We start from the raw sequence: 21,856 nt of genomic DNA, 5'->3' as shown, positions 1-21,856 counted from the left end.
ATCCATGTATTTTTTCTTTTAATGTTTCTTTTATTAGCTTTTCTTTTTAATGACTGATTTTACATGCCATTTTCTTAATGTCTTTCATTTTTTGTAAAGCACTTTGAATTGCCTTGTGTTGAAAAGTGCTATATAAATAAACTTGCCTTGCCTATGTTGCAAATGTATTATCTTTTCAATTTACACACGGCATCTATTGCACGTCTGTCCGTCCTGGGAGAGAGATCCCTCCTCTGTTGCTCTCCCTGAGGTTTCTCCCATTTTTCCCTTTAAACTGTGGGTTTTCTCCGGAAGTTTTTCCTTGTACGATGTGAGGGTCTAAGGACAGAGGGTGTCGTATTGTCATACTGATATTCTGTACAAACCGTGAAGTCCACTGAGACAAATGTAACATTTGTGATATTGGGCTATATAAATAAACATTGATTGATTGACAAGTCCTGTTTCTCACTTGAGGCCAGGAAAAGGCTAGTCACTGTGACCTTTTTACCTGTACTGGACTATGGTGATCTGATCTATATGAATGCACCTGCCCATTACCTGATCAATTTAGATGCCGCCTATCACAGCGCACTGAGATTTGTGACAAACTGTAAAGTATTAACCCATCACTGTAGCCTGTATGCAAGGGCAGGTTTGCCTTCGCTAACTGTACGGAGGTTCAGTCACTGGTACATTTTTATATACAAAGCCATGTAAGGGAACTTCCATCCTACATCTGCTCCCTGATCTCACGGCGAATTGTAAGCGGCTACTGCCTGAGATCGAATGCTGTGGTTTTATTAAATGTGCCAACTGCTAGGACTGTCTTAGGGAAGATAGCTATTAGATGCGCAGCTCCTCTTTCTTGGAACAGTCTGCAAAAGGAATGGAAGCTGAGCAATTTGGTTCCACTAAATGTTTTTAAAGCAAGGATAGATGCTATCCAATCGGAAACTATTGGAACCTGTAAATGTTACTAGCTATGTAAACTGTAGTTGCTGTAAATATGCTTTATGATGTCCTTTTTGTTTTTCTGTTATGTTTATATGTATTCATGTGGAACCTACTTGCAGCAGGTCACCCTTGAAAAAGAGATCAATGATCTCAATGGGGTTCACCTGCATAAATAAAGGTTTGAAATGAAACATTTATGTGGGAGTCAGCTTTACTCAAACTTGACCGTTTTTGTAAAAGTTATAGGACTTCTCAAAGGTTTTGTTGCTTGACCATTCCCTTTGCCTTCTGGCGAGTGAAACAAAACAAACCGAAATATTCCACTTCAACAAAGAAGCTGCACAAGAGTAACCTCACTTACTTTGTGTAGCAAGACAAGAAAAGTGAGATTTCTAGGAAGGGTATATCTGTAGGTGCCTCTCTGCCGTTAGTGTGGGCTGCATGGTATTTTATTTTATTCCCATGGAGCTTTGTATTGTTAGAGTGGCAGTTGTTGGACTCTCAGAGGCCTTTAAGCATTCTGCTTTCCCTCTATTACGTGTGCCCAGTGGGGGGACAGACAGTTGTAGTGAGATGCGGTGCAGCGCTGCAGGGGTGGTCCCTAGATACCACAGATTCATACTTCCCACCTGACGCACAGGATAGAGAGAGAACAGAGAGCTGGCAATTACCAGACTTCTCGCTATATATACTGCAATCCTGGCCAGCTCTGCTCTGCTGTACTCCACTCAGAAGGCTGTCTCAGGGCCAAGCTGGAGGTAATGAAAGCAACACATCCCTAATGGACTATTGATGTGTGTGGGTTTGTGCGGGTGTGTGGAAGTATGAGAGGAAGAAGTGAGAGAGGCTCAAAGAACAAAAGTAGGAAACAGAGACTGTAAGAAATCATTCTTTTGGCTGCGTCCGTGTGCTTCCAGTTTGTGTGTTGAGTGATTTTTTGCAACTGTGCATCCCTGTCTGTGAGCTACTCTAAATCATATAAGCTGAGCAATAACAGAATAAATACACTGTGATGCAGTAAGCACACTGCCAGCCCAGGAAACAGAGACAGACAGAGAGACGGTGTGTCGGAGACATGAGGTCACACTGAACCAGGTGCGTTTCCATCGCCCTCCAGCTCAAACACCAGCAGGCAGCTCTCATATAAATACACTCACATACAAGGAAACACAAATAGCTCCATGTGACATAAAAACATTGGCAACTCGGGTGCCATCACAGCAAGTTTCTTAAAATGGAACACTTCCCACTCCTACTGATCGTCCATTGGCACAGCATGTAGGTGTGTACACATTTTTTGTGCGTCCCCTTCCCCGCTGGCAGGCATTCGGATGAATGAAAGGGCGTCAACTCCTGGAGGTCCGGTAGCGCTACAGAAATAACTCTGTGACCACAGTGACCTCTGCTTGTTCCCACACAGCCTGCGTCCTGTTTTAATGGAAGACCGTGCTCTATTTTGGGGGCAGCGGCTAGATTTATCTCACTGCCCTCTGTGTCCTGGGACGGTGACAGTGACGTGGTCGGGGTGTAACTGATGCCTCTTTTTTTTTTTAACTATGCTTCCTTGACGCAAGCACACAGAGGATACGATTAGTCTTGAGGTCAATTTAAGTCTTTTAGCTGACCTGGCTTAACCTCACTACTTCTGTTCACTTTGAAATGTATACACATGCTAGAGTGGAAAAGGAATAAAAGCTGTAATCGATCATGTATTGTGCTGTAAGCTGTTGAAAGGTGCAGCAGATAGAGAGCAAGCCTGCTGAATTGCTTGCATACCACAGAGACCTTGGAGCATGATTATCCTCCTCAGCAAACGTAATCTTTCTACTGGAGGACGGGCGGGCCGGCCAAAAGGCTATGAGCTCAGTGACCTACTGTATCGGCTGAGAGGAGGAATATTATTCTCTGAAAAAGTAATGCATTGCCTCAGGTCCTGCATTAGATTAGGTTGACTGATGGCTAAAACCCTGGAATCTAGGGATCTGTGAAGATAACGCATCTCAGGAATGTATTCCTCAGAGTGGTGGAGAGCCAAGTTATATCCAGGGAGAACTATAAAAAGAAAAAAACTTCAAGGTTTTCGAGTGCTTCTGGGCTTGCCAGAATAAAATGCAGGGCTAAAAAGGTATAAGAAACACTCCCAAAGTCTGAAACAACATCTGCCCAAGACATTCAATCAACAATTGGTTACACAACTGTGCCTCAATGGGTAGGGCTAAATGTCAGTAGAACGAAAACAAAATATATAACTTGCTTAATGATACATTAGATGTCTGCTTGTTAATCCATCAAACATGTTGGTATTTCACAAAAACTGGCATTTTATTCCCTTTTCTCAACAGTACCTGAAACAACACTACCCAAACCATAAGGCCAATATGTTGAGTTGTTGTGCTCCCTATCTCTGTTTCTTATCCTATATCTAATAGAACTGCTCGGGTCTTGATAGATTGAGTGGGGAAGTTCATGAGATCTTTCTAGAGGGTTATCAAGAATAACTTTTATCCAATGACCTTTTCCCTCTCTGTCTGTGTCTGTGTATTCTCTTGTTCCGATTAACCCAGCCAAATCTTTTTTCTTGTTTTGTATCTATATCTACGCCGGGATCCGGAGTCGAGGCTGATCCTCTTGCTGTAGTCCTGTGTCTTGGATCCTCTATCCTGAGTTCTGGATTAAGTCGTGGACTTCGGGTCGTGGCTGAACCTGTCTCTGCGGTCCTGCCTTAGGTCTCGTCATGCTGCTTCCCTGATGGCTTCCACAGGATTGTAGCTGACATCCTCGTGGATTCATCTTCTTATTACAGACACATGCATTTCCTAACATTCGGTCTATATGCTGTAAAATGTATTATCTCTTCGATTTACACACGGCATCTATTGCATGTCTGTCCGTCCTGGGAGAGGGATCCCTCCTCTGTTGCTCTCCCTGAGGTTTCTCCCATTTTTTCCCCTTAAACTGTGGTTTTCTCTGGAAGTGTTTCCTTGTACGATGTGAGGGTCTAAGGATAGAGGGTGTCGTTTTTCTCATACTGATATTCTGAACAATCTGTGCTGTTGTATTTGCTGTAAAGTGTCTCTACTGTAGGCTATTTTTATTTTATGTACAGCACTTTGGCTCGACCAAAAATCGTTTATAAATGTGCTATATAAATAAAACTTGATTTGATTTGATTTACTGTATTGTTTTAAAGAGGGCTTTTTTGTTTGAATCTCTATTTTGGCAAAATGGGGCTTTGAGTTAATTGCGAACATCATACTGCTAACATGCTCCCAATGAATATGCTTACAGTATATGCTGTATTGAGCACTGTTTACAACTGTCATGATCTTAATTGTGCACGTCAGTATGCTAGGCACAAGTTCACCTGATGTTGGTGCTATTGGAAATGTTAAATTATTACAAAAAGTCTTCAGGGGATTTAAATGTCATGACTTCCATTATATTCAAACCTAATAATGTCATCCTCATGGCGACTCTAGAAAAAAGCCCGGGGATAACCAAAAGGCATTAAGATTATTCATCTGGGGACCATGAATGTCTGTACAAATTGGTATGTTAATTTATCTGATAGTATATATTATAGCATATATTTTAGCTATTATAACCTGGAACAAATGGGTGGACAGAGTAGACCCATGAAACTAAAACCAGCTCCTTTTACAATGGGAAAAATGTGAAGAAAGTATCCTTAATTACTTGGTATATTACGAATGTATGAACCTTTTATTACTTTGTTGCTGCTCAACTCCACCACTTTTAAGGATACATTATTGATAAGTGCAAAACTAAAAACGGTGTCGTAACTGTCAGCTGTCCAGAGCACAAAAGCGTGCACATCTCAATCAATGAACGGCTGAAAGCATATCAAACAACAAGGAGAGGAAAAATGTTGTTCATAAATAAAAGCAGCCACAGGTGCTTATTTTGCTCGCACTAATATTGTGTGCACTCAGCCATATCCAGTAACAGAGATGAGCATCAGGGAGGGATGAGCTGAAATGTGTGCGATGCGTGGAAAAGCGAATAGAGGAAGTGCAGGGAAAAGTGAGGGATGAAAGACAGGAGATGAGAGAGATAGTATAAAAGCAAGGACAACAAAATAGTGTGAGGGTAGGTCAGAGGGGGAAAGATATAAAGGGATCAACCGGGAGGACAGCTGGACCGGGGTCACAGGGGTCAAGCTCAGGAAGCGGTCGCACAGTCAATGTCATCCTTTCATCTCCTCTGCTGCCGAGGCAGAAACCTAAACTTTACTCAAATGTAACCTTCCAAAAGCACGGGTTGATCCAACTTTCCTCTCTCTTCTGCTTCCCTGCGCCACCCATCACTTTCTTTTCCTCTCTGCCCTTTCCCCATCTGTTCTCTTTTATCTCCCTCTCTTATTCTTGTCACATTTCCTCAGCTCCTAATCTATTTCTTTCCATCGCCCTCCTGCTATATATTTCTCTCCATTACTCTCGCTCGTTATGTATCGTTTTCTCATGGTAACTCTCCTACATGGCTCCTCTCTCCACATTAGATGTGGTCGAGTGGAGGGCAAAGTCAATCGTTCCTGCCTAAACCCTCCAGGAGCCTGCACTCCTCTTCTCTGCCTAAACACACTTTGAAGCCAATCAAAGGGCTTATATTATTTTCCGTGGAAGGCGACTGCAGCAGGTATATGCGATATATTTCAGTAACAGATCCGCTCTCTCCTCCTTCTCCTCTCTGTGCTAACCGTTGGCTCCGATAATGATTGATACAGTTCAGTGGCAAAACAAACAAAGCGTGACAAATCCAGATTATTGTCTGTGGGCGAGATAAGGTTATAATGAGAAAGTGCATCGGGGGAAATTGATCCTTTTTCAGGAAGCTGTCTGATTTACTGGGGATGCCAATAATAACTTCCTGTGTGACCTGCCTCTAATGGGGGGGCGGGCAAAGTCAGGGGTGGGGGGTGGAGGGGTTCATGCTAAGAGGACAGATTTCATTACGATGCAATATCCTGAGGAGCGCATTTGAGAGGGAGGTTTGGTGGCTAATTATTATCCGCAGCCATGTATATTGAAAAGCTGTCTGATTGTCAGGGTGTATCGCACACAGAGACAGAAACATACCGGGTGACAGCAGCAGTAAATGAATTTTTGATACATAATGGATTTGACCTGAAAACATTAGATGCAAACAATTCACAGATCAGCACCCACACATGACACGCAGATGCATCATGGGAAAAATGCACTTTCCCATGCTTGGAGTGGCAGCCATGTCTGAGATGCAGTGACAGCCAAACCTACTTGGCTTCATGTTAAATCTACATGCCATAGGGGAGAGGAATGGGCCCGGTGACAGGCCAGTTATTGGCCAGGGGAATGTGGGAGGGATTGCAGAAATTAACATGGATTACTCAAGTATGACTGACAGTTTCAGAAGGGCTTTCTGTGACTTACCAAGTGAATTGGGACCTGCCTTAATTCAGCGAGGGACGTTTTAATACCGTGGGCTGTCTGTGCTATCTTGGCACCGTTGCCTTGGTGAGGACGCCAACTGGGAGGGAATTTTTTTCTGCAACAGCACCCCCAGCAACAACTCCCCCAACCTCAGTGGCGCAGGCCTCGTGTTGTGCAAATAATGACTAGATGTGTGTGTCGGGCCAGCACTCGGGGTTCAGGGCTGTCTTTTTGTGTTTTGTTTAAAGGGGGGCTTGCCAACTAGTAACCCTTGTGAACTATGTCTAGCATAAGCCTGACAGCTGGCGGTTTTCTACAAAGGCTGGGTGTCATCTCTATCTCCGACGGATCAGGGAAGTAAATTGTAAAACTGATTTCCACACGTCCCCATGAAGAATATGCCTTTTACTGTAGGCTTACATATACAGTATGTTTTATTAGAAAAGGGTGTTGGTGAGGAGAGACAGAGAAATAGTGAAAAAAGATCAAGTTTGAGAGAGAAATGCCAGACTACTATATAAAAAAGAAGCAGGAAAGCTTGTACATATTGCATGTTTCCGTTTGGTTCCATCTCCCAGGGCCACTGTGGTTGCTTCCTGATGTGGTTTCCATTATTTATCCAGCATCTATTGGACATTATTGGAGCCTACCCTAAGCTCTGCTGCCATATTGGCAGAGGGACAATGGAGAGAGCAACGACAACAGAATGGAAAAGGAAGAATCTGTAGGGAAAGTTCTCATTCAGTCGGACTAAATCTCTATTTGCACATTTGCACTGTTAGACATTCATGAAAAAGCTGGATCCATTGAAGTCTGACACTGTCATTTGTTAACGCTCAACACTACCTGTATGTAACCCATCTGAAAACACACCTTGTTTATTTAGCTGCTGTTCGATTGTTGACAGTGAAATCTAGTTAAATTGCACAAAGAGCAGCAGTTGCCTGAGCAGCAAAGAACATGTACCAAATGTTATCAATTTCCTCTGCCACGGCTCACACACAATACGGGATGTACATGGGATTACTCACCTGCCAAAACCAAACAATGGCTAATGTATCTCCGGTTCAAATTACATTTACCATAGGGTGTCATCTCTAAGCTGTTTAATGCATTGTGGGACGAAGGGCTTTAATCAGCGAGGCTCAGTGGAGCCAACGGATTAAATCACTTTTTATCTGCGCTTCCTTTGACTTTCCCAGTGCTCAGGGTTGGAGTGTAAATCATAATGGGTCCCTGTTGGGCTCACTTCACTATGCTTTATTGCTGTAGTCACATTTCATAAATTCTATTTATTTTGTGTATTGAGTAAATTCACATGCACTGAAAATAAGGATAAGTTGATGATGTCTCAAAAAGGCGTCCATTGTGTCTACATGGGTGTTTAAGTCTATATGTGTCTATCCTATGTTATTTTGTATACATTTAAATAAGGAATGTGTTTGTGCATGTGAATATATGTCGATATACACACCTATTTGTCCTATGGCATACAGGCTATATCCATGTAGCATGTGAACGACTTTGTATCTGTGTGCGGGCGTATGCACGCTCACAGCCCGCAACAGAGACGGGGAGAGCGGCTGCCGCATTGCACAGAATAGCTAAACAGCTGTAGTGCTCCATCAGGGCTATCGATCATGTCCCTCTCTCTGAATCACAATCAGCCGTGGGCAGAGTGGAGAGGCTGGAGCAGGCCTCGGTGACTCGCTTGTTGGACGAAAGCTACGCACGTCTCCTATCAACCAGGCCTCGCCAAACAAACATGACCTGGAGAGCTTATTAGACACATTTATATACAAGTGCTGTAGTTCTTGTTTCTGTATAACTTGCTGGAACACACAGACAAGTATTTCATTAAATTCCTGGCGAGCATTGCCTTTTTTACAATGACATCTTTTATTGCTTTAACTACTTTTGTGAGGTTTAACGCACTAATTACTTATGGTACACTGATAAACGATGTCTACAAGTATTGATATAACATCTTACATTCTGTACATGGTGACACTTAGTAGCAGTCACATTAATCAAAAGTGCATTACACGATATATTGCATCTAAACAAAACATGTAACCACTAGAATATTAGGCCTGATTTCATTAAAATATAACAGTAAGAATAGGGAAGCTATTTAAGTATCATTAGCAGCCATCTGCCATCATCCCACACTCTGTACTGTAGATCAACTCAACATATCATGTAATCACAAGGAAGTTGGATGTTATTACATTACAATTTAAACAGGAAGTGTATGGAATCTGTCTATGGCGCCATTAACTGCCATCTGCTACTGTAGCATCTCCAGTCCTCTGCTGCCATATCCGCAACTTATCGTTGACTTCCTGCCAACATGGCTGCTTCCTTTCCGATTATTTTCCCATGGTCAGTTGAATTGAACGAATGACCTGTCACCTGACATCCAGATATTTACTTCCTGGTTTTGGACAGCAACATTATAACTCAATATCCTTTTGCATTGCCCCTGGACACACCTGATATAGGAGGGCAAACTATAACGACACCAACCCCCATCACAAACACACACATACACACATATGTCTTGACATGGTGTGATTGAGTAGCTAAGCAGGAAATGCAGAGGCTTGTCAGATAGATATGGGCTCAGAGGATTGGAGAGCAAGCTTGGTACATCAAGAAGAGTGTGTGTATACGTGTGTATGCCTGCTGAGTGTTGTGTAACTTTGTGTGTGTTTATGTGGAGTATGTTACCAACGATAAATGGTGGGAAAAAAAGTGATCTTATTAGCATTATATGGATGTTGACATTCCATTCAGGTCAAAGTTAGTGTTGCATGACTATATTTGTGCTCATGCAGTTGTGCATGTGGGTGTGTATGTGTCAAGGCTCAGGCTGTGTATAGTAGTCATGGCTGTCACACAAGCATACGCATGCACGTGCACACACACGCTCCTGCTGTGTGTGGCGAGGGCCCCTGGGAGGGTGCTGCTGAACTGTCAAAGCAGGATGGATGAAGAAGCTGCCCTGCATAGCAAGGGGCTCTGGGGAAATACCACCAACACACACACACACACACACACACACACACACACACACACACACACACACACACACACACACACACACACACACACACACACACACACACCACACACACACACACACACACACCACACACCACACACACACACACACACACACACACACACCACACACACACACACACACACACACACACACACACACACACAAGATAGTGTGTATACAGTCAGCACACAAATATACTACGTGCATACTCCCACTTTAAAATGCATAAATCCTAATATGCACGCATGAATCAGAAAATAAACACATGTCCGCATATCTCCATCTACAAAGGGCTACTCGCTGGATGCTAGAAACAGCCCTGGGGTCCTCTGCAGAGCAACATCTGAGTCTGATAACAGAGGAATGTCCAGAGATCTCCATTTAGCAGACAGCAACTCATCATGTCATAAATTCGGCAAAAAAGCTCACTACAGCAACGCCCAAACTCTTGTAAATGGAAAACCACGGTAAAAGCATTAAAGGAATGACAGAGTGGGCCTTACTCTATCAGTATGCACCATTAAAATATCTGAGGGAGAAGATTTTAGAATTCTAACCTTATTAATACATGTACCCTTCAAGAATAACTATTTTTATAAGAGGAGTAAAGTGAGTAGATGTCATTTATTGTAACTTAAATTACAAAATGATAACCTAGTTGTAACTAACCGAGAAATTAATTATCTTACAAATCACCCCAAATTAAACATGGCAAGAAATGAACAATACAAACTTTTTGTGTGTATGTTCAGGTACATGTATACACAAAAGTTAAAGATGTCATGGACCTTTTAGGAGGGATTGCAGCAGTGTAGGACAGAGCAGACCTTGTAAACTTAACTATTCCTGATTCAACAAAATATTTCCTCGATCAGGGCCGTAAATCTTCATGCTTGGCACAAGTCTGAACAATCCATTAACAATAATAAAGCCTGCGCGGCCAGAAGATAGACCCTTAAAGGGGAAGGTCAGCCTGATATTACAGCTTTAAAGGTTTCCTCTTACGGCTCAACTTCAATATAACCACTCACCTTGCCTTTAATGGCTGCTGGCTATGCAGTATAGTTCAGCATATATGGAGATTCTAAATCTAGTCTCTCTGGGATATTACTGTATATTGGAGAGCAATTTATGGGTCTGTTTCTGACCCGCTGTTTGGAGGAGTGAGTATTGTTAATAGAATAGCAACAGGGGTGGTGGAGATCTCGTCGGTTTGGCTCTGTCTGTCCCCCACGTCCTGCTGGGGCCCATGGGAGGCTTCCAGAAGCGCTACCACTGGCCCCGAAAGTGCTTAGCCAGCATAGTTTTCATTCATCCTGGCCTTTCCTTCTGACTCTTTGTTTCATATCTTTATTCTCCTTTCCACCTTGCTTTTCTTTTTGCTAGCCCCTCTTGACATCCTTACTCCCTTAGGAAATGCTCTGTTCCCAACATCCAATTTCTCATTGTTTTAGACTTTTGGGACAATGATGTCACTTTGAGCCCTGTATAAAAAAGAAAGAATTTTCCAACACCTTGTCCCGACATCTGTCTTCATTTTGTGAAATGTTTCCGTCGCCCTGTTTCCCCTGCCTGTTTTTCTCCTTGGCCAGCTTGTTCCACTGTCTAGGGTGACTTCAGCAAAGAAAGATAGGAAGGAGAGAAGACACAGCAACAGAGAGAAGGAGCAGTAGAGGAAAGAGGGGAGAGTGCAAGCTCTTAAGTAGATTGCAAAGAACAGCACAGAGGCATGAGTGTGAATATTAAAAGGGTTTTCTCCTTCCCAAGAAGTTTCAGTCTGCAGCAGCACCAGCACCAACAGCGAAGGAAAGAGAAGGTGACAGAATAAGAGAGACTGAGAGAGAGGAAGAGGCTTACAGAGCCGTCAGCTATTCAGCCATAGCAGAGACAGCTAGCTTCAGGTGTCAGAATCAACGCTGTACACAATCTATCAAGCTGTCCGGCAGATCTCAGATGAGAAATTACCATAATTGAATAAGAAGTTTCTTTCATTGCAAAGGTGATCATTTCCCCAGATGGAAATGAAAGGGGTGATAAGAGAACAATGTAAAGCAAAAAGAGGGGGAGACTCACCTGGAATGCCTGGTGGGGTTTTCAGGTATTTCCCATTGAAATGCTGTATCACAACCTCACATTTCTCTGTGGACTCCATCCTGCAACAAAACAGAAATATAGGGTTTGATTTGAAAAGAATAGCCACTATCCATTTGTAGCAAAGGTCGACAGTCCTTCCTAGGAAATACAATTATTTTACATTAAATGATGGCACGATTATAAATGGCTTGTGGTACTGTACATTAAGAGTTTTTTTTAAAGCAAAATAAGAATAAACGGTTACTTTCACGGTTACCACCCAGATAAAGTTGACCTCTCAAGTGCACCACGGTACTTTTTGTAAAGCAACATATTTTAAGGATCACATCACTCCAGTGCTGAGATCGCTGCATTGGCTTCCAGTAAGTGAGAGAATTGATTTTAAGATTTTATTGCACACATATAAAAGCACTAAACGGGCTAGGACCCAAATATATCAAGGACCTCCTTCAGTGGTACGAACCCAGCAGACCCCTTCAGGTGTTCAGGCGCAGGCCAGCTCACTGTTCCATTTGTGAGATCAAAGCGTGGGAAAGCAGCCTTCTGCAGCTATGCTCCTAATGCATGGAACAAACTCCCAGAGCATCTGAGAATGGCTAGCACTTTTGAATCATTTAAATCAGGTCTAAAAACATTTATTTTTAAAATTTTAATTTTCGAATTTTCAAACTGTTAAACATGGTTTTCTTTCTTTTAATTATTTTGTGTGTTTTTGTATTTCTTCTCACTTTGACCATCGTAAAAATGTATTGTGTTTTATCTGTTTGATCCTGTAAAGCACTTTGAATTGCATCACTGTATGAATTGTGCTATACAAATAAATTGCCTTGCCTTACGGTGAGTCCATTGAGAGCAGTGCTGTGGTTGTCATCAACTCAACATTGCTAGTTTCCATTTTGAACTGAAACTCTTCACACATGGAGCAACAGGCTTAATTATTTCCGGATTTTGAGAGAGAGAGAGAGAGAGAGAGAGAGAGAGAGAGAGAGAGAGAGAGAGAGAGAGAGAGAGAGAGAGAGAGAGAGAGAGAGAGAGATAGAGAGAGAGAGAGAGAGAGAGAGAGAGAGAGAGAGAGAGAAAACACAGGAAGCTAACCGACTAAGCTCTTCCTTTTCCAGCAATTGGATCAAAAGTCTGTGGGGCGAGCAGCCGACCAGCAGGAGGGCTCTGATCTCTCACATCATAAGCACAGAGACTCTAACACCCATACAAACTCTTACATATCAAACACATCATTTTATTTCAAAAGTATACAATGTTGACATGCACCCACACATCAGTTATTACAATTCATACCAACATGAATGTTACCATGGTATGTTGCCATGCAGGTATTTGATAAACTCACAAAATAACTCATTAAAATGAGTGTGTTTTTAAGTGCAGGATTGAGTGATTGCTGTTCCTATGCTTATGGTAATATGCTCTTAGAATTTTCAGAATGCATTGCTTTCCAGATTGTCATGCTTTATGCGGTCTCACCTCCAAGAACACTCATGTGATCCTGTCAGCCTCTCACTTCTCTGTCCTCTTTCTCGCTCATCCGTCTCCCATCTCTCGTTTCTTACTTCTTTTTTTTTTAACATAGCTTCTTTATCGCTCTCTCTGTCCCATCCATCTTACTCCCGACCCGTCTGCACCTCTTCTTTTTGACGTCTCTCTCATTCCTGCCGGTCTTTCAACCTTGGTTTTTCCTCCATCTTTCACCGTTACCCTATCTCTCTTCCGCCTCATCTCTTTCCCTTTCCGTGCCCTCCTTTTCTTCATTCTTTGTGCATCCTAACCACATCAACACCATTCTTCCTTTTCCTCTCCTTGATTCTCTTTTTAGAATATGTAATTTTTCACAATTTCTTGCACCCTTTTTCCCCATCTCTCTTTCTTTCCTCTGTCCACTCTTATACTTGGGAAGACTGAGCTGGTGTGACTCAGCTGATCACTCAACAGGCCCTAAACACATGCACTGAACAAGTCCAAATCAACACTGGCATCCAACAAATGTAATACAAACATGCATTATATACAGTAAGAGCTGGGTATGGTTTGACATGTTTTACATTATATTTGTTATGTCAATTTTGATTTAACAAAAGAGACCAGACTTCTCCAATGAAATGTGTATACACAAGAAGCCATACATGGATTGTTTCCAAATTCAATTGTTAACATTATCATTTAAATGATATTTGATCAAAGAATAAGAAAATAAACTGGATAAAGTACACATTCAAGTAAGCCTTCCATATTTCCATCACTACCAAAAAAAGCATTTGGGTTTGATATCCAGCTCTGAATATTTGATTCTGTGCCCAGAGTGAAACAGTTTGTGAAAAACATGTATTCACAGATAAAAATATAATATAGTAAAAAGAGATGAAAATTCCCCAAAAATTCAAACATCATTTTCACTAAAGCCTAACTACTTATTGTGAATTATATATTTGTGTACTCCTTTATCAAAATTGAAAAAGAGTTTCAAGAGATTCTCAGACTGGAAGTGTTGATGCTCAGCTTCCCTCGCTATTCTCCAGCGCCCTTTACCCATCCTCCTCACATCCCCTCTGGCTTTTCATTGTTTGTGTCCTGATCAACACTCTTTTAAGAAAGGTAGGTAGACAGAAAACAGGTGGGTAGACGAGGAGTAAATAAGGCAGACGGGCTGTTAGTCAGTCGCAGGGAAACAAGCCGGTCAGCCAGGCTGTCGAGCGACTTTCGGGGAAGCCATTCAGTGAGCCAGGTAGGCGTTGAGGCAGGCTGGCTCTTTGTGTGCTGCTGGTTAATGGCATCAGGTGCTGCTGTCTGCAATGATTAGCGCTGGAGCTGGAGTAATGGGCTCTGATAACAGTAATGGATCGGCCCACAAACACTAAGCTCAGTTTACTTTCTCTAATGCCCCTCGTGGCCCAACCCTCAGCAGCTATCTGTCTGTCTGTTGACACAGCTAACAGGAACTACAATTCATAAAACACATCCATGAATCTTTTTAAGCTTCTTCTTCTTATTTGTTTTAATCAATTACACAATCTTTTTTTCCTTTCTCCCCTAACCAAGTAACCAGTCATTCAGATTCACTCTTAGACACCCACATTCACTTGTTTAAATTACTTTTCCTCAACCTTTCTCCATCTCACACTGCCGTCTCCTTCCCATCACCTTCACTTTTTCTTTTATAATAACCTCTATGATAAGTTATTTTCACCGGGCCATTGTTTCACACTCCTGTCCCTCTCTCTCCTGCCGCCTCACTCTCCCATTTCCATCATGTCTGTTCCCCGCAGAGGGCTGCTGGAACAGGTGGCCTGTGGCAGGTTGTTGCTGTGCTCTGCTTGTTGGTCCACAGGAGGCTGCCTACCGGTCTGTGTGCATAAGTGTGAGTCTGCACACTAATATGTGTGGTGGACATGAGCACACGTCAATGCATGTGTGCCTATTATGCACATTTGTACAGGCATGTCTGTGCACGTGCTCATATGTGTGCCTAAGTGCCTGTTTGTGTGTGTTTGTGCTCGTCTGTCCTGCTGTAACCCTCAGTAATAGAGCAGGGAATAGGAGAGGAGTTCAGCGTGAGCAGGTGATTAAGAAAAATCCCTGCAAGATGGCGGCTCTGCGGCCGTCAGTGGCCTCCTCTGGGTAAACAAGGGAGGATATGGAGAGCAATGAGAGCCTGGTGGCTGCTGGCGAGGACAAGGACAGAGTGGTTTATGACTTTGGGGGATTAACAAGCTGAAGTGGAAACTTTTCTAAGTAGAAAAAGTAGAAAAAGAATATAGCAGGTCTGACTATAATAAGGACAAAGGGTTAATTGAAGGTATACATGAATGAGTAAGAATGTAGATGACCAAGCATTAATACATTCTCTTGCACTATTGTATTTGTTTTATTTGTTTATGTCCTACATATATTCATGTTGGACTGTAGTAGGAGCCTGTGGCTTAAGTTTTTCATTGCCATATCTACACTGTAGCTACTGTGCACATGACAATAAAGCCTTGAATCAATAAGTAGATCATTTCAATGTCTATTCTATTATAAGACTATAATGCAAAGGCATGAACAAAGAGGAACTCATCCAGTGGCAGACACACTGTCAAACAGGCTTGGCAAACAAATCACCTTTTAAGTTTCCACTTCCTGGAGACGGGATCATCTGATTAGTGTCTTTTTAGAGTGATGAATACGCACACAAATGCATTTTAACGTCTGTGTTTTGGTTAATTTGTGTGCATTTGCTGATGATTCATTGTTAGTGATGTAACATTCAAAATATGAATTGGAATTTAAGAGGGAAACCTTAATTAAGAACATATTTCCCGATGCATTGGCTATAGAGCAGTTCCACACTTTATACTTGATGACATCTCACATTTGAGTTTTAGCAATCTAGCTTGGAGAGAGTTGTTTATGGTTACGAATATCCACAGACCATATGGAAAACATGAATGTATTTTGAAACGGGGCATAGTTCCCCATCAACGCAACACATACTGTATCTGCCTTAGGTATCAAGTTATAACGTTCCTGTAATCTATCTATAGCAGGAGCACCTACCTGGCAAAGCCGACTCCTCTGCTGACCCCGTTGGCATCCCTCAGTATCCTCGTGGAGATGACGTGACCCAGGGGCTTCAGCATGTTCTCCAGCTCCTGCTCATCCATAGACACCGGCAGGTTGGAGATGTACAGGTTGGTGGGGTCCTGCTCCTGTTGCTGCAGGGCCAGGGGTTAGAAGAGTAGGGGAGGATTGATAGAGGAGATGGAGAGAGAAAAGGAGAGGGAAAATGAGAAATAATGTATCACCAACAAGTGTAGTAAGTAGGACATATGCATCATCTTTGCCTCTTGGGCTATTACATCGCAATGCAGCCGACATTCACACGCATGACGTTTGGCCTTATTGACACTCACACATTGATCTGCTCACATGCCATATGGATACACCAATAGTTTACTTTGCCTTAGGCTCTATGTGTGAGACAGATATACACAGCATGGATTTTTGTGAATGGTAAGTATAATGCCAGTGCAAGTCTGTACAGGCATGTATCCTAAACATGTAGTTGTAGTTTGTCAGGTGTCTCAGGGGTTTACACCAATAATAAGTGTTAAAGGGGACATATTATGCACATTTTCAGGTTCATACCTGTATTTTGGGTGTACAAAAGAACAGATTTACATGCTTTAATAAAAAAACATATATTTTATTTTACTTGTTACATATACTTGTTTTCACCCTATGCAAAAACACCAGTGTAGCACCTGTCTCTTTGAGCACCCTTCCCTGAAAAGCCAATTGCAAGATTACAAAGGAAGTTCTCAAGCTCTGGAAGCAGAAACTCAAATATGGGGTTGGGGGGTATATTCTAATGAGTCTGCATGTGAAATAGGAAGGGGACAAAGCTTGCAGAGTCTCATGTTTTATGACCAAGACAGCTTACCAAACATGGTTGTTTTATTTCTCTGTTTGTGGGTTAGTAGGCCCTTCTGATACCAAACTGTATCACGCACAAGCACTGAAAATAGCGAGTTCTTCCTAATATGTCCCCTTAAGGTTTAAAGTGAAGGAAAGATAGAGAGAGAAAGTTAGAAGCTGTGTAGTGTGTAAGGTACAACATCATTTTCTGTGTTGTGCCCAGAGGCTACAGCTAGCTATGTGAAGCTGCACAGCCGGTGGTGGGTTGAGCCTGAGGTAGCAGAGGGCCCAGAGAGCTCTACAGTAGAACAGCTGGAAACAGCAGCCCCAGCCCCACGAGTCAATCTGTCACTGAGCCAGGCAGCCACCAAGTACGTCAACCAGATATCCATCCATCTATGCTACATTATGTCATCCTTATCTCTAAATATGTATCTTAATTATGCTGTATGCACATCAGCACATTCTTTCTCGCATATCAAATCTCATTCAATCCATCCTCCCGCCCATGTTGTAAGTAAACCTTCCAATCAAGCAGCCGGCCAGATTCTGATCAGCTTCCAGCTCTCATTCATCACATCTCCTCTTTATCCAACACCCACATCTCCCAAGCTTTCCTGCAACAGCAGCCAGAGCCAAGCAATATTACAAAAAGGCATCCGTGTTGTGGTTTGTGGCAAGCGTAATGTGATGAGGGAATGCTGGAACATGTTGATAAGATTTACATCCACTTCAGGTATTTGTAGAGGATTCATCTTGCACCATCCAAATATGAATTTAAATTAGGGTCAGTCAATTGAGTGTATTCAACTGAAAGATAATTAGATGTGTTATTTTTCGTAGTTCTAGATCAGGGGTCGGCAACCTTTTTGATATGAAGTGCCATTTAAAAAACAACTATCAGCAGGAGGGCGGGGGAGCCTCGCTGCGGGGAAGCAGTGTGTGGACCTGTCAGCGCAACTTACATGATGCCGAATTTAACAAACACATTTAAATAATTGATTTAAACGGCATAATAATAAGGACGATCGTCCGTTCTGTGATTCTCCAGAGCACACTATGATATTAGGGTCAAGCAGAGTGAGATGAGATCGCTGTCCCTTTAAGAGAGAGAGAGAGGGGTGTGGCTTGTGCATGTGTGTTTGTGGATGGTAGAGCGACAGTGAGAGAGAACCTATGGAGAGAACGTGTGTATGTTTCTGGAAGTGAAACGAGGAAGCAGAAAAACAGAGGTCTGTGGTGTATTTTGTGAAACAAAAGAATAGCTAAATAAATGCAACGGCCTCCCAAGAAGAGCTCGCCTCTCTCCAGTCATTTAAGCTAAAGTGGGTTATTATTATTGAACCTGAAGCTTGTTGCTTCTGCCCTCCTCGACTACGGTCTGGGAGCCGACAGGAAAGTTCAACACACAAATGGCCAGTCGCCCCTTTGTAGCATATTATTTCGATGAGAGATGAGCAGATCGCCACTGGGCTTTCAACTAAATACACAGCCACGCAAAAACTGCGGCATTTGTACAGCTCCTTATGGGAACTGCAATTAGTGAAGTGCTTTCCTCCGTGGTGAAACGATCAGCACTGCACCACGGAGGAAAGCGGCAGAAAGGCACCTGGAGATAAAGAGAGCGGGGCTTCCTTCTGCAGGTAACGGGGAGACGCACCCTGGCGGCGGTCTCGTTCAGGATCCAAAAATATAATTTAAATATTTTGTACACTTATTCCACTTATTCCTAGTATGCCACTGGTTACGGTGCTGCGTGCCAATGCTGGCACGCGTGCCAGGGGTTGCCGACCCCTGTTCTAGATGTATGATTTCAGAACGCAATACATCAAAAGTAAACATCCCCTCACCCATAATAACGGATGGTTACATATTATTCTAGTTTAGATCAATAGTGTGAGCAGTGGAGGGCCTTTTAAAAGAGTATTGCCATTTGGTTAGGAAATAATCAGTGTGATGGTTGGGTTCTATTATGGGCTATTATATCTATCATGAATAACACTAGCAATTTAGCAAGACATAGATCTATAAAATGTATGTAATGACAATAAAGGCAAAGAATAATGTTAATTTCATTAGTTCAGGATTGGCCCAATTGGATTGTGCCAGATTAGTCTCATAAACCTTAGGAAGCGGCAATAAGAGAAGAAGAGAAGCAAAGGCAAGTAGAATAACTTTTGCCCAAAGTCAAAATCAAGACAATATACACAATACTTTAACACGTTTTTTAATTGCTAAACCACAATGCTACTTGTTTTCGGTTTATAGCACTACTTTAATTTGAATTCAGTTTAAGTGATCTTTTTCACACGCATATGCAGTACTGTTAACAGCATCTTCAGTGCAGATCTGTTGTCTTCTCAGTGGGGGGTTGTGGAGATACTTCAGTTGCAGCCTGCATGCAAACACCGTCTTTGAGAATCTTTACAGCCTCTCTGTGCTTCACCACAGGCAACGCTGTCTAACTCTGTCGTGTTCTGCTTTCTGTTTACGGCGGAGGAAGAGGTTAAGAAGGAAGTGCCTCCACCAGCTCCGTGCCTCCATCTGTCAGAGGAGAAGACTGGCCCCTCCCCTGATTAATTAGCTGTCTTATCTGACAGGACATGTTTGATCTGATTAAAGCCTTTGGGAGGGAGCTGGTGCCCAACCTGAAAGCGGGAAAACCGACACTCTTTCTCTTTTAACCAGGAACTCAATTAACTAACTTCAGGGCAAACTATACTGCTCTTTCCTCGGTAGGTTTGTCACATTTACGTGCTTCGGAAAGCCTTCACAAGAATTTGTATAACACAGGATTTGGAAGTGAATGAGGCTTAATTAAATCTGCCCCGTAAAAAAAATCTACTGTACACGTGTCACTCTCCCACTAAGTCCCTTTGGTGTGCAGCTGTGCTTTCCTTTGAGTTTCATCGGTTATGTGAGGCGATGTTTTTCAGGATTATGTCAAATACGCTCCATATTCCAATGCAGACAGGAGGTCTGGATCAAAGAGTTAACTGACTGACTCAGACACTGGGCTAAGCCAACGATACGAGAGTTTATGTGGCGCACGCTTTTCAATGAAAGCACTTTCTAATATAAGCATGTACAGTACTCGCGGTAATTTGTGTGCGTGGGCTAATAGTAGAGGGGCTCCGTTTGCTGGGGGATTAACGCTGGGAGGCCTCATCTACGCGCGGCCGCCTCGCTAAGTTTCCTCTTTGATGACGTTCCGCACCACAAAGCCCTAAATACCCAGATGAGAAGGTTACACGAAAGGAGTGGAATTGGGAGCATTTTGACGGGAGGTGAGATGGGCTGCCCCATTCCACAAGGAGATTTAATTTCCTTTAATGTCAGCCTTCGCACACGCTCTGCTGTCAGGCTATGAATGAAACAGTAATCGAGGTGTGTGTGCGTGTGTGTACCTGTGTATATATCCCATCCCAGAGTAATTATGCGTTTGTTCCTTCAAATCTATATAGTGTAAAGCTGCGCAGGTGTCTATGAGTCTGTGTGTCGATGCCTGTCCCAATGCCATTGACCAGTGTTGTAGATAGCTAATGGAAACGCTCCAGGCTACGCTACTGCCTTTGATGAGCATAATTCCTTCACCTTGCCACCAGGAGGACAGGATGAATCCAACTGTGTGTGTGACAGGAGGGGGGGGGGAACTGACATGTCATTTCCCGCTGACGGATGGCTCACTCGCTAGAGCTGACAGCCCTGTAGCTGTTATTTCATTTCGACACCCTGCTCTGTTTACCTCACTGTAATTTCTGAGAACATTACTATGGTAGAGGGGAGGGGGGAGTATTAGCGGAGAGGAAAAAAGAAATGAGGAGGCCAGGGCTAAACAAAAGGAAAGTACGAAGAGAAAATAGGAGTTATAGATCTCAATGCTAAAGGTGAAAGAGTGAAAAAGTAAGAAAGGCAGAGACGGAGGCAGCTGACATGACAGGCAGATATAACACATTAAAGGGAGACCTTGTTGCCTTTGACAACGCTTGAGGGGGAATAGAAACATCAGGTGCAAGAAGTCTCACGTTCCGCCTATGGGGCTCTCAGGGCTGTTTCCATTTAACTGATAAAAGTTAGACGGATATATGTGTCTTGACTGGGGGCTCCATCTAACGCCATGTTGAGGCTCGGAGCTGCCCTCACTCTCTTTGTCAATCTTTTCTCACCCCATAACCGCGATGTTCCTTCACTTCATTCTGTCCGTCTTTTCTCCCGTTTCTAAACCACTCAGCTCTCCATAGCCTCTCTTTCTCCAACTCTTTCCAAAGCACCCTCCTGCCGTCTCTATCCTGTTTCTCCCGAGACGTCCCTTACTTCTCCTCATCAATCCATTCCTGCTTGTCATTCGTACCCTACTATTGCCCTCTCCTATCCACCCTTTTTTCTCCCCCCCCCTCGATCCCTTCAGCTTGCTCAAGAGATTAAAGCTATGTGTGTAATTGGCTCTACAGGGCTTCTCAGCTGCTCCTCTAAGCACCGGTACACACTTCAAGGGTGTCTGTATGAACATATATCCAATGCCAATTCTTAGTTTTAGACCACACCATTTCCTTCCCTGAGGTATGCCGCTCTGGCCTGTTGTGTGACTAACCAGCAGCCTGTAGGAGCACAATTAAATGGAAAGACAATAGGGTTCCGTGTTGTCTCGTTGGAGAAAACTGCAAGGAAGCAATAGTTGCTGTGTTGCTGCTGCTGTGAGGGTATGTTGCTGACAAGTTTGCAGATGCCAGAGGGAGCGTTCCTGTTCTGTTGTATATAGGTTCAGGATGTGCACTCAGATCTTGTTGTGAGCCTGAGTCTGCAGAATGCATTCAGAAGAAGACAAGCAGGCCGGCCAAGTGGAAGCAAGTAGTAGGGGGGGTAGGAGAATTTGAGCGCATCAACTCACTTCAAAAGCTTGAGTTCAATTTGTGAGGAG

The 21,856-nt window shown here is 43.0% G+C and overlaps 1 protein-coding gene across 9 annotated transcripts in view; it reads right to left on the bottom strand.

Moving 5' to 3' along the window:
- The window catches only part of rbms3 (RNA binding motif, single stranded interacting protein), a 286,571-nt gene that overhangs the window by 65,259 nt on the left and 199,456 nt on the right, over nt 1–21,856 (bottom strand). For 6 of the 9 annotated variants that reach the window (XM_034210322.1, XM_034210321.1, XM_034210326.1 and 3 more), the window contains 2 exons: nt 16,078–16,244; nt 11,509–11,588 (listed from right to left, as the gene is read on the bottom strand). In XM_034210322.1, coding sequence (XP_034066213.1) covers nt 11,509–11,588; nt 16,078–16,244 — 247 coding nt within the window. The remainder of the gene's footprint in view (nt 1–11,508; nt 11,589–16,077; nt 16,245–21,856) is intronic. The other 3 variants (XM_034210324.1, XM_034210329.1, XM_034210328.1) reach the window with 1 other exon arrangement.

This window comes from Gymnodraco acuticeps, unplaced genomic scaffold (assembly GCF_902827175.1).
Source record: "Gymnodraco acuticeps unplaced genomic scaffold, fGymAcu1.1, whole genome shotgun sequence".
NCBI lineage: Eukaryota > Metazoa > Chordata > Actinopteri > Perciformes > Bathydraconidae > Gymnodraco > Gymnodraco acuticeps.
This window is presented reverse-complemented; position numbering and strand designations above follow the sequence as displayed.